The sequence below is a fragment of the Odocoileus virginianus genome, chromosome 29 (genome assembly GCF_023699985.2).
Source record: "Odocoileus virginianus isolate 20LAN1187 ecotype Illinois chromosome 29, Ovbor_1.2, whole genome shotgun sequence".
Taxonomy (NCBI): domain Eukaryota; kingdom Metazoa; phylum Chordata; class Mammalia; order Artiodactyla; family Cervidae; genus Odocoileus; species Odocoileus virginianus.
In genome coordinates this window covers 25,248,080-25,261,639 of record NC_069702.1, presented here as the reverse complement: position 1 = coordinate 25,261,639, position 13,560 = coordinate 25,248,080, and the positions used below count along the sequence as shown (strand labels likewise).

The 13,560-nt window shown below is 36.9% G+C and overlaps 1 protein-coding gene across 2 annotated transcripts in view; it reads left to right on the top strand.

Annotated features, from left to right (window-relative positions):
• USO1 (USO1 vesicle transport factor) overlaps positions 1 to 12,748 on the top strand; it is an 80,628-nt gene extending 67,880 nt beyond the window's left edge. For both annotated transcript variants that reach the window (XM_020904144.2, XM_020904142.2), the window contains 10 exons: positions 234 to 352; positions 489 to 670; positions 1,055 to 1,176; positions 3,701 to 3,839; positions 4,771 to 4,934; positions 5,503 to 5,586; positions 7,844 to 7,942; positions 9,884 to 9,991; positions 10,992 to 11,207; positions 11,709 to 12,748. In XM_020904144.2, coding sequence (XP_020759803.1) covers positions 234 to 352; positions 489 to 670; positions 1,055 to 1,176; positions 3,701 to 3,839; positions 4,771 to 4,934; positions 5,503 to 5,586; positions 7,844 to 7,942; positions 9,884 to 9,991; positions 10,992 to 11,207; positions 11,709 to 11,798 — 1,323 coding nt within the window. In that variant the 3' untranslated portion in view covers positions 11,799 to 12,748. The remainder of the gene's footprint in view (positions 1 to 233; positions 353 to 488; positions 671 to 1,054; positions 1,177 to 3,700; positions 3,840 to 4,770; positions 4,935 to 5,502; positions 5,587 to 7,843; positions 7,943 to 9,883; positions 9,992 to 10,991; positions 11,208 to 11,708) is intronic.
• The last annotated feature ends 812 nt before the right edge of the window (positions 12,749 to 13,560 follow it).

Below are 13,560 nucleotides of genomic sequence, written 5' to 3'. Positions count from 1 at the left end.
TGTTTGCATTCTCTTTATGTTGCAGACTTTTAAATGGTTAAGGTGATAATGATGTTTGCTTAAGCTGTGTTGGGGGGTGGGGTGGGTGTACATGTATACCACTGTTCTATGTTTTCTTAGATTGTGTATAGAATTTCTTGTTGAAACTTACATGAAATACATGTCAGATTCAAATTGTAAAACAAAGTATTCTTGATACTATGAACCGTTAGTTTTCTTAACAAAGATTTCAGCTTACAGGACAAATTGCAGAAAATCTTGGAGAAGAGGAACAGTTGGTCCAAGGCTTATGTGCTCTTTTGTTGGGCATTTCAATTTACTTCAATGATAACTCTCTTGAGACCTATATGAAGTAAGTACGGGGAAAATGATTTGCTGATGTCATCAATAGATAATGATAAATTTTTTTTCTGCCAAAGCATAATGTAGACCAGGCTTTTCTGTTTTGTTATGACTTCTTAAGCATCTCAATATACTTATCTCTGTAGAGAGAAACTAAAACAACTGATAGAGAAGAGGATTGGCAAAGAGAATTTCATAGAGAAACTAGGATTTATTAGCAAACATGAGCTGTATTCCAGAGCGTCTCAGAAACCCCAGCCAAACTTCCCCAGTCCAGAATACATGATATTTGATCATGAGTTTACAAAACTGGTAAAAGAACTTGAAGGTAAGACAACAAGAGTTCATTTTGACACTCATTAGAAAGTACCTGTGATTTTATTTTATATGTATATTCTGGATGCATGCAGATTATATGATAAGCCTAAAAGTATCTTTTTTTTAGCTCTTGGTCTGTAGCCCATTGAAGGACTTTTGGCACTCAGTAAGATTGGAAAGATGGCTTCTGATCTCTCATGCAGTTGTTGTTTAGTTGCAAAGTCATGTCTGAGTCTTTTGCAACCCCGTGGACTGTAGCCTGTCCATGGGATTTCCCAGAAAAGAATACTGGAGTGAGTTGCCATTTCCTTCTCCAGGGACTGTTCCCAACCATATGTTTTTTACTGATAAGTCTTGATAATAAAGCAGTATTTTTAAATGTCTTCTTTTATAGGTGTGATTACTAAGGCTATTTATAAGTCCAGTGAAGAAGACAAAAAAGAAGAAGAGGTGAAGAAAACATTAGAGCAGCATGACAGTATTGTGACTCACTACAAAAATATGATTCGAGAGCAAGTACGTACTGATACACAGTCTCTGTTATACTAGAAGTTTAGATACTTTTCTGGGGCTTCCCTGGTGACTCCGATGGTAAAGAATCCACCTGGAACGCGGGAGACCCAGATTCAGTCCTTGGGTTGGGAAGAGCCCCTGGAGAACGGAATGGCTACCCACTCCAGTATTCTTGCCTGGGGAATCCAATGGACGTAAGAATCTAGCGGGCTACACTTCATGGCGTTGCAAAGAGTTGGACATAACTAAGCACTCATACTTTTCTGCTTTAGGGAAGAATTTCTCTTGGCATTTTTAAATGCAAGAGGATACACAAAGCAAAACTCATTGTTTACCTAAATAATTCAAAAGCATCTGAGTATGCAGCAAACTGAAAGCTTAATATGTGTTTAGCAAGTCTAGTTAGTAAAGATAATCAGAAGTGTATGGCAGCACTGAGAAGTACATAATTTATCTAGATAAGAGCTTGAGGAAAACAGAAGCTGAGTCCCCCTAAAAGGATAACTATGACTGAGCTCAGCAAAAGGAGAGAGAAGGAAGGCACGTGTTACGGATATGTACACAGAACCTTTGCTGGCTATGTAAAGGGAAATTTGAGAGGCAAGGCTGGAGAGAAGGAAGGGTATGCTGGTGATGAGTGGATATTAGGGAGCTGACGATGATGGTGACTGCTGGTTTTTGTTTCCTGTGTTGTGGGTGCTCACTTAGCACATTTAAACACTGTCACATTTAATTTTCACAGTATCCCTACAGAGTAGAGGAAACTGACTTACTAGAGTGGGTAATGATGATTTAAGTTGAAACTACAGTTTCGGAATCATCAACTGACATTTTCTCTGCAGGATACCAGTGAAGCCCACACTTACATAGTATTCAGCACCTTAGCTTCTTTACATACCTTCAAGCTGTGTTTCTTGGTTTTCTTCTCCCATTTAATTCCTCATTGTGGCATGCATACTTTTATTGGAATGGAATCCCAGGAAGTGCTGCAGTGTTATCTGTAAAATAAGATTACTGGTGTTAAAGTTCAAGGGTCTTGAAGACGGTTTCATGGGAGGCAGGTCCACCATCCCTTTCCTGCTCCCCGCCCCCTGCTGACTGTGCACAGCTCAGGCAGGTGTGGCAAGTAAGAGCTTTAGGGTGGAGCCCTGTAAATGAGAGCCACCTCCACTTGGTGTACCTCCACAAGGTATACTGCTGGGAATGAAACTCTAAAAAAGAATAAAAATACACTGGAGGTATATTTAGCATTCAGTCTGAGCTTTTCAGTTTATAAGCAAATTAGTAAATTAGAATCATCTTTGAATGATCCAAATTTGAATCATTACTCTGTTCATGATTATTAGAATTTTTCATCTATCTTAGTACAAAATCACAGTCATTTCCAGATGGAAAATGTAATCTTTACAGCAGTGGGAAATAAGAACTTGGAAGGCAATATTATAGCCTATACTTGGAGCTGATAAATATGGTTGATTTGGAAGAAGAAAAGAGTGATTTGACACAATTACTATAATGACTCTTCTTTAGAAATGTTAATTTTAAATATTCTCACCAGTTAGAATACCATTTGGCAATTAGGCAACAAGCCTCAAGAGCTATAAAATGTTTATATAAACTCTGAATTATATTTGGAAATCAATCCTAAGGAAATTCTCCAAAATTTAGGAAAACAGTTATATTGACTAAGATATTTATTGTAATGATACTATCATTTAGAAAATTGGAGAGCAACCTTTGTGTTGTTTTTGAATATGAATTATATCTCCTGATTAATATGAGGAAATTATGATTGAATAGTAGGCAAATTAAAGGTTAAAAAATGACGTATGGACTGATTATGATAAGTTTAAAAAATCTGGATTGGAAAAAAATTAGAAGAAAATAAAGACACAGATCACATTTCAACCAGTTAAATTAGGAGGTGATTAGAAGTGAAAGCTTTTTTTTGAAATTCTAAATGTTCTATGATTGTCTTTTTTTTTTAACGTGGAACTATTGTTAAAGTCTTCACTGAATTTTTTACAGTATTGCTTCTTGTTTATGAGTTGGTTTTTTTGGCCAGGAGGCATGTGGGGTCTTAGCTCCCTGACCAGGGATGGAACCCACACCTGCTGCATTGAAAGGCGCTGGACCAGCAGGGAAGTCTCCTGCTTGTCTTTTAGTGTTAAAAGTAATAGAGGTGCATATATATGCTAAGCTTAAATAATTTGGTACACACTTTTTAGTTTGATGGATCATAAAATGAAGTTTTTAAAATTGACACCACCACCCTGCCCTCCAAACCAAAACTCACAGTGAGATTGCAGGTTGTGTCATGTAGTGGGGCCTTGAAATCTTACAGTTCTGCTACATATTAACTGGCCTTAGTACATATATTAATGTGTTATTGCTTAATTATTGAATGATTTTGAAACTGTTGAGTAGTTTAATATCCTCATCCAAAGTAATCTCTGGTTTTTCATTTGTTCTTCTTAATGCTCACTAGTATGAATTTAAATCACTAGAATTATGTTTTGTTTCATAGGATCTGCAACTGGAGGAATTAAAGCAGCAGATTTCTACATTAAAATGTCAAAATGAACAGCTCCAGACAGCAGTCACACAGCAAGTATCTCAGATTCAGCAACACAAGGATCAGTATAATCTTCTTAAAGTACAGCTCGGTAAGTGTAGCTAGCCATTCCTATTGTAGTGTCCCCAAGAGATTATTCTTGTGGACTCATCTTTCTTTAACCTTGATCACTGTGACACAAGTGTAAGTCAGAGTTTGAAGTCCAATCTCTTTGCTATCCATTGATTCTCAACCTTAGCTGCCTACACATTGAGACCCCTTGAGATTTTTTTTTAATACCGATACTGAGACCCCCACTGAAGTTTCTTTCTTTTTCCCCTCCACTGAAGTTTCTAATTAAATTAGTTAGGGTTTGGGTCCAGGCATCAGTGATTATTACAAGCTCCCCAGGTGATTCTAATGTATAGCCAGTTTCAAATAACTGGTCTACCCTTTCCTTTTTTTTTTTTTTTTTAAATCTGCAAAGTGGAGCTGAGATTTAAATGAAATAATACGTATAAAATTCTAGTTTGGTGTCTGGCACATGCTAAGGGCTCAAATGCTTGTAAATAGTCTCTTTCTATACTGCTTATGATTGGAATGCTAGCTACTTAGAAACATAGTTTATTTATGTGAAGGTGACCAAAATTTTCAGAAGAAAATAACTTTTGCTTCCTCTATTTATGACAATAATTCATCAGTTCTTTTAGGCCGTATAGAAAGCTATTCTTTTGTGAAGATTTCTAAAAGGATTTTATTTTCTCCTATATTAATTGATAGAGTTGGAATTGAAACTACTATAATTCTTAATTTTAGATCACTGAGCCAGTTTAGTCTTAAGACTATGCTGTTTTTCCTCCCAGAAGCCCTGAAATCATCAGTTCATTATTTTTGTCAGTGCACTGTTTTGCAAAGATGAAATGTGCATACAAAAGTGCCTCCAAAGTAATTATTCAGGAAATTATGTATTTATTTTATACTTGAATTGTCAGCTCAAAAAATGAAAAATTTCATGCTGACTTCTGAAATTTTATGCCTAACAGGAAAAGACAGTCAACATCAAGGTCCTTACAGTGATGGGGCTCAGATGAATGGCATTCAGCCGGAAGAAATTAGTAGGCTGCGAGAAGAGATAGAAGAATTAAAAAGTAATCGGGAACTTTTACAAAGTCAACTGGCTGAAAAAGACTCTCTGATTGAAAATTTGGTGAGTGAGTGTTATTTTTAAATGAGGTCAAAAATAATTCTCATTATCCTGCTTGTTTTTATTTCTGGATCCCTTAAGCTAAAGTATCATTTTAAGGTTTTAAAATGTGAGCTCTGGAGTCAGACTGTCTAAAGCATCAGTGTATCCTAGCTAACTGAATTTGAGCAACTTAGTTAACCTCTTGATACTTGTTTCCTGAGTTGTAAAATGGTTGTGGTGGTATCTGTCCCATTGCTGCAAGAATTAAATAAGGTATTCCATATGAAGCTCTTTTAATATATGGAAATCACTCAGTAAATACCTGCTTTTATGCTCTTTTCTTCATATTATCTCAGTTAAGTGCTTAGATTTAATAAATTACTTGGTATGAGTTGATTAGCTATGGAAAATTTGTTGACAAGATGTGCTATGTTGAAATGTTATTTTGGGCATAAAATTTTAAATGTCAGTGTGGAATTTTTTGGTATACATGTACCAGGCATAGCTTATATGTGTACAGTTTTGTTTTGCTTTTTCCTAACTGTTTAAACTGAATTTATTTCACAGTTTGTCTCTCTGCTCTTTGTAGAAATCTTCCCAACCATCACCTGGCACGAATGAGCAGTCTTCAGCAACAGCAGGAGATTCTGAACAAATTGCAGAGTTAAAACAGGTAACTTTTCAGCTTGATTCAGGGTCTGTTTTGTCTTGTTTTAATTATAATAGCATAACGGCCCTGCATTAATCTAGAACTGCTTTGTCAGGCATCTTCACTTCTTTATCAAATAAAAGCCATTTGAAAATACAGAAGCTGTTTTAATTGTACAGTAATGGTATTTTGCTTTTTATGGTATATTTATTTTTCAATGGTGTTCTTTTTAATAGATCTCAGCATCTTACCCAGATTATTTGTAGATTGTCAGTAAGCAGTTAAGGAAACTTTAAATATGTTTATAAGCTTCAAATATGAAGATACAAAATCTTGTGCTTAATTTTCTTGGTAACTGCTTGGTTAAATGTATTGGGCATTTAAATCATTCTATCCAGAAAAATGTTGGTTATTAGAATTGGAAAGAGAAAAACAGAAGGTAAACTTGTATATATCTCAGTTAGATGACTAGCTAAAAATAAAGCAAAATAACTTTTTCTGCTGTAGTAATTTTTATTATTTAGAAATGCAAATATGCCTTTTCTTCCTTCCATCCCCCTCTCCTTCCTTCCTTTTCTATAAAAGGAATATATGTTTCTTTTTTTTAAAAAAGTAATACTGAAAAAAGAAATTAACAGCTTGGCCAACCTAGGACTGACTTCCTTCTCTAGTAGTCAGCTGGTCCTCACCCTCTGACGTGCCTGATCAGATGGGAATGCCTGGACAAAGAGAAGCAAAATGTCTTATTTTGGTAATGTCTCTGTACCCTAGAGTGGATTCTACAATGAAACATTTTAAAAAATAATAATAATTTGTCAATAATGATTTACAACTCTCCAATAATGTGGCCATAATGTTTTGTTCTTATGAGGAAGAGTTAATATGCTGTTCTGATTTTATGAAATCTAAAACTATATTAAAATGAAAATAAATTAATTTATTAATATATACTCTCAGTCTATAAATCCCAAGTAACAATTTTTAAATTGATATATTTTAAATAAGTTGTAGGGTTTTTTAATAATATATAGTAAAACAGAGTATAGAAAGAAGACCAAATGGTCTGTAATTTTTACATAACCACTTTGATAAGTGAAGAAACAGAACAGTCAGAGAAAAGACATGTATGTTCATGATAGAAAATATTAAGAGAATAAAAAACTTTTTACATGACAGCATCCTAGTATCTCCAGACACCTGCCAGATATCGTGGGGAAGATTGCCCTCGGTGGAGAGCCACTGTTAGAATTGCTTCATTTTCCTGGACTTGTTTTGAGGGGAGTGAGCAAGAAGTTTGGAAACTTCAGCCTTAATACATAAACTTTCAGTTAATTCTACCACTTTCACCACAGTACTACTACTTTCATCAGTGTTTGGTGGCCCCCTAATCTAAAACCATCTTATTTCGCCCATTCCAAATAATACACCTCTAGTCTTCAGTCAAGAGAAAAAGAAACGTTACCTGAGGCATGAGTGAGGACAGGGATTCAGTGCTCTATCTCTAAGCAGACTTTCAACCAACCCTGCTGGGTTTTTGTTACTGTTGTTATTTTTACTTATTTGGCTGAATCGGGTCTTAGTTGCGGTGTGTGGACTTTGTTGCTCCGTGGAATGTTGGATATTCGTTCCTGGGCCAGGGATCAAACCCACCACCCCTGCATTGCAAGACGGAGTCTTATCCACTCTATCCCCGGGGGAGTTCCAGCCCTACTGTCTTTGACCCCAGTTTTACTCACAGTTTGAAAACATCTGGTGGTGCAGGTTCCCAGGCCTTTGGTAGTTCTGCATTACACTCCAGGCAGCAGCGTGGCTTTCTGAAAGGTCAGCTTCTGTCTCAGCCCTCGCAGGCGTGCGGCCGGTTACCACTGTCATTTGCTTTCTGAAATTCCACAGTTTAGTGCTATTTTCTCTTCTCTTATTCTCTGTCCCTGTGGGCTTCTTTCTCCCTCCTGCCTGCCCTTTCTCAGTCCCTCTCTCCCTCTTCCTTCCCCACCTTCCTCCCTCCCTTCTTCCCACCTTTTCCTTTCCTCCTTCTGTCCTCCCTTTGTGATTTTTCACACTGGATCTTACAAGAAAGCAGAAGTGAACATGTTTAATGTAGGCATTTAATTCTCCATCTTGAACCAAAAGTTCAAGAGCCGTTCTTTCACTTAAATTTTAAAACTTGGAAGTGATGATTTTAGAGAGGCCAAGGAAGGAAATAATTTCTTCCTGTAAATAGGCATTTCCTTGATGAAATTAATACTGTTTAATGTTTCAACCCAACTTTTTTGTCCCTTAGGAACTGGCAACTTTAAAGTCTCAGTTAAACACACAGTCTGTGGAGATTACCAAACTACAGGCCGAAAAACAGGAGCTGTTACAGAAAACTGAAGCATTTGTAAGTTATTATTTTTTTATTGTTCTGAAAGGTAGTATATGCACGATTAGGAGGTTATTTCTCAGCCACTATGGAAAAGAAGCAAATTTGTCAGCACCTTCCATTCAGGTATTCATTAGCCAGAGTTTCAGACACATAGGCTTCTTGGCCAGTGTATTATAGTCAGACTTGCCAGGTCAGTTTTATCAGCTAGTTGTGGTTCATTTTGTTGGCATTTTATTTGTTTATTTGGCTGCCCCAGGTCTTAGTTGCGGTGTGTGGGCTCTAGTTCTCTGACCCAGGCATTGAGCCTGGACCCTGTATTGGGAGGGCAGACTCTTAGCCACTGGATCACCAGGGAAGTCCCTGTTGGTATTTTATATTTCACCCCATCTTGCAGTCTAAGCTGGCAGGTTTTCTGCTGGTATAAAATTATCAAAAACCTTATTGGTGACCCATGCAATTTCCAGGGTTCCAAGCCAACAAGCAAGAAGGTTCTCCTGGATCCCTCCTAGGGAACCGCATCTCTGTTCCAGCTTCTGCACAGATAGGTTGATTGGGTCCATGTGTCACACGAGTAACCTCTTCACAAATGGTTGTGCAGGCACACACTTGGTGTTTCACTGGGACATGCTTTATCGTTGATTGCAGTAGGGATAGGCCAAGAATTTTCTAAATCATCAAGTTCTGACTCCCTTTTGCTTAACAATTCCTTTTTCAATCTGTCTTTATCCTCTCACATTTTACTGTAAGCAGCAAGGAGAAACCAGGTCACATGTGTAATGCTTTGCTTAGAAGTTTCCTCAGCTAGAATAGTTCATCACTCACAAGTTCTGCTTTCCACAACATTAGAATACAAGTCAGCCAAGTTCTTTGCCACATTATAACAAGGATCACCTTTTCTCCACTTTCAAATAACATGTTCCTCATCTCTCTTTGTGTGCGTGCATGCTCAGTCACTTGAGTTGTGTCCAGCTCTTCACAACCCCATCGACTACAGCCTGCCAGGCGACCCTGTCCATGAAATTTTCCAGGCAAGAATACTGGAGTGGGTTGCCAGTTCCTACTCCAGGGGATCTTCCCAACCCAGGGATCTAACCTGGGTCTTCTGTATTGATAGGTGGATCTTTACCACTGAGCCACCTGGGAAGCCTCCACCTCTATCTAACACCTCACCAAAACTTTTAACATCCGTACTTCTACCAGCATTCTGTTTATGATGCCATGTGTTTTCTCTGAGACCATAGAAACTTTCTCTACAGCCTGCCTCTTTCTTTAGGAGCCCTTACTGGTACTGCCTTTAATGTTCATATTTCTACCAACAGTGTCTTCAAGGCAGTTGAGACTTTGTCTAACATGAACCTCAAAATTCTTTTGCCTCTTCCAGTTCCAAAGCCCTTTCCTCATTTTAAGGTATTTGTGAGATCAACACCACCACTGTCCAGTATTTTGAAAGAAAAAAGATGAGGGAAGGACTGAGAATCTTTGATTTAGTATAACTTCCTATAACCCTTAAGAAAATACTTGCATTTTACCAGTTAATGGCATGCAACTCAATTTCCCCATATGTCTTTCTGAAATGATAGTATAGTCTTAACTTATAGGAATTTTATGAGGAAAAGACTGAAGAGTATTCTCTACATATTAAATGCTTTGCCGTAGCTAGATTAGAGCTGCGTCATTGATAACCTGCCTGATCTGGCCTTGAGGCTGCTCAAACCAACCTTCCTTATACTCTAATGAGAGCTTGTGCCACACCCCTCCTGACCCAGCCTCCTGCTCCACTCTAAAGGCAGCTCATCTTTTTAGGGAGAGCATGTTATTGAGGGTAAATACTGAAAGAATTAGATTTTTCTGTTACTGGAAATAAAATTTCAAAATAGCAAGAAAAATCATCATTAGAATTTCATATTGATTATAAATTTAAAGAAACTTTATTTTTTTCCCAATTTTTACTTTCAGGCAAAATCAGCTCCTGTACCAGGAGAGAGTGAAACTGTAATAGCTACAAAAACTACTGATGTGGAAGGAAGACTGTCAGCATTATTACAGGAAACTAAAGAGTTAAAGGTTGGTTTGGTGAAACTTTTTATTCATTGTATTTTATGTGAAATGAACTCCAGGGAATTTGATTTTATTTCATTTAATTTTTCAAATTCTTAGATTTATGAAGAAAGTTAATGGGACGTAATCTTACCTCACAATAAGTCCGTTCCCATTTTGATGACTAAAAGTGGCACAAATGAATATTTTCTAAATGCTATTTCAAATAATGGTACCAAATATGTAAAATAAGGTTGTATATGAGTATACTTGAAAGTAAAAACATATTTTAGTTAAAGTAAAAAGAGTTAAGTTTTTTTACCAATCTCTAATCACAGTAAGAAACAAGGAGTATAGCTTTGGCTAATACACAAGCCATAGGCTAAGGAATACAGACACCTTAAATCCTGCCAGCCTATTGTGTGACAGAAAAATCAAAATAGATAGGATGAAGTAAAGGATGAGGTAACGGTAATAAAACTAGAAAGGTAGGAATTAAAACACTGCAAGAGAAAGATAATGTGTGATTTTGCCTTTTGGATTGTGGTGAAAGTATTTTATATTTAAGCTATGGATTTTACTTGAAGCTATCTTTCTTTCCTATTTAATTGTATATATGAAGTTGGGATAAATTTTTTTTTTAAATTTGAGTCCTAACTCTGGTGCTAACCAGGCTTCTGCTGTAAGATGTTTTTACATGTTTCTGCATGTAAAATGTCTTTATTTATTCCTCTGATTATCTGAAATAGGATTTTTTTTGAGGAGTAGATAATTAAAACTATTTTTTTGTTGTTAAACTCTGATTTTCACAGCAGTCATCTTTGATGTATAGCCTAACATAAGTTCTCATGTTACTAGATGACTTTGTGTATGTGTATATTTTAAATCTCCTGTCCCCCCAACACCTCACCCCAAACTCTTCAGATTGCATGAGTACAGAGATCTGTCATAGAAAGAATATGTTTGTTAAAACCGTAGGAGAGTAAATACTAATTTTTGATTGTGATTCTCACCTTTCTTCTCTTAGAATGAAATTAAAGCTCTGTCTGAGGAAAGAACTGCTATTAAAGAGCAGCTGGATTCATCTAACAGTACCATTGCCATCTTACAAAATGAGAAAAACAAGCTCGAGGTGGACATTACAGATTCTAAAAAAGAACAAGATGATCTCTTGGTGCTGTTGGCCGATCAAGATCAGAAAATATTTTCATTAAAGAATAAACTCAAGGAACTTGGTCATCCAGTAAGATTGCGATGTTTCCAAAAATGGTTTATATGTGTTTCTTTATGATGTGTTTTTAAACATTGTGCTGTGTCATGGGAATGTTGTTAGGCTTGTATATCAATACTACAGGCATAGATTTGTAGGTATGTGAATTGACTTAAGACACAGATTAGATGCAATTTCCAGCTTTTGTTAACTCTTCTCTTTTGGAATCTGAGCCTGGAAAGTGACTTGCTCCTGTGGTAACAGAGACACTCACCATCCAAATGTACCATCCCCATTTTGCTGTGTTGGTTCAGGTTTATATGTAGAGAGTTGTATCCATCTGGCAGCAAGTTAACCTGTGTATCTTGTCTTATATTAAAAATAACAGGAAACCTTGAATATTAAATCAAGGAAATCAGATGCCCTGTAATCTACTATAATTACTAAAGAATTTATCCACAGAGTATATGTCATTTTGTGTTGAATGTGACGTGACCAGATCTTCATAATGTTAAATGTATATTTTCCCTTTAGGTTGAAGAAGAGGATGAACTTGAATCCGGAGACCAAGATGATGAGGATGATGAAGATGAAGATGATGGCAAGGAACAGGGTCATATCTAGCTTTAAAATCTCTAGGATTTTAAAGAGACTATATTGTAACTTTGAAGATGGAGTCTTGAGACAGTGCTTTGGTTTGCCTCCACAGAAAATAAAGATTTAGAAACCAAGTGGAAAACATTCACTAATATGACTATTGATGTATTTTTTAAATGATGCCACCCATGTTGATAATCCTGTTACTCTAACTTTATGTAGAATATACATCTTTTATTGAACCAGACTGTCCCAAAATATAATTTGCAAAGAACTACAGACACCAAAAATATACCATTTTTTTCAGGCATGTGGTGGCAGTGCTATTTGCCTTAGTTCATTGGTTGTTTATGGAAGTTCTGTATTTGTCTGCTGTTTTTATTTTTCAGAATTTGTGACTTTTAAGTACTAACACATTTGATTTAATGTATGTTGGAATCACTGTTTCTAAATTAAGTATTGGAGTTCCTAGCTAATGATTTCCTTTTGAAGAAATGGATATACTTACAGGCAAGATAGCATGGTCTGGGGGTAATACATCATCAGCCCTTCACCCAGTATGACTCCTAATGTGAGCAGGACAAGACAGTTGAGAGTGAGTGCCTTGACACTTGACACGGCAGTGTTCTGTGCCTCAGTGAAGAAGGCTGCAGACACGCAGTGAAGAGGAGGAGGTTTCTGAGAAACTTTTCCAATGGTGTGTTAGCATGTGTTTGGTTTTGGTTTTATTTTTAGCGAAACATTAAAACACATTACAAATTAACAGCTCATACAACTCAGATTTAGTATTATTGTTTGATTATTATAAAACATATTATGTTCCTAGTTTTAAAAAAGACCCAAACTATGGTTTATATAATTTATTGGCATTTTTGCTGAATAGGTTTAAGTCAGATCATAGATTTTTAAAAAAGCAATGAAGCAATGTGTCAAAATTTAATGTTTTCGTAATAAAAATAGATATTATGTTCACTTAATCCCTGGTTTTGGTTTCCCTTTTTAAGATTTTGAGAGTAGTATTTTCTTCTTTGTAAAGGATGAAGCAGGGGGAAGTGGTGACCTTCTCTTACTAAGAGGACTTTGCTGTAAGTAGGTGATAACAGCAGTCTTATCATTTAAATCTAATAATTGGGATTCCATAAGATTGGAGGGGACTAATTACAACAAAAACAGATGAAGTAGGGTTTGGATGTTTGTAAACTGAGCAATGGAGTTCTTTCTTTTTTTTTTTTTTTTTGAGTTCTTTCTTCACAAAGATTTTTACTTCCAAGTAGCTCCAATACGTTGACACCTGATGTGAACAGCCGACTTATTGGAAAAGACCCTGATGCTGGGAAAGATTGAAGGCAAGAGGAGAAGAGAATAGTAGGGGATGAGATGGTTGGATGGCATGACCATTTCAGTGGACATGAACTTGGGTGAGGGACAGGGAAGCCTGGCGTGCTGCACTCCACGGGGCCACAAAGAATCAGACACGGCTTAGTGACTGAACGATGATGACAGGCTTAAGGCAAGGCAGCAAGAGAGTTGGGGCGTAATATATTTCACCTACCTCCTGATTTCAGGAACAATTTGAGGAATCCACAAAGGGGCACAAATGTGTACAGAAGTATTAAAAGGGGAGACAGTTACAGAGCACCCGTGAGTACGGCACCACATCCCGCCCCTCCCTACCCCGCCATGCCTCTGGGGATGGCGTCAGCCATCAGAGGACCATGCGACTGTTACCAGACCAGCTCACAGTGTGTGACGTTCTCCTGAAGTTGACACCATGTGGTGACCTTTTTAG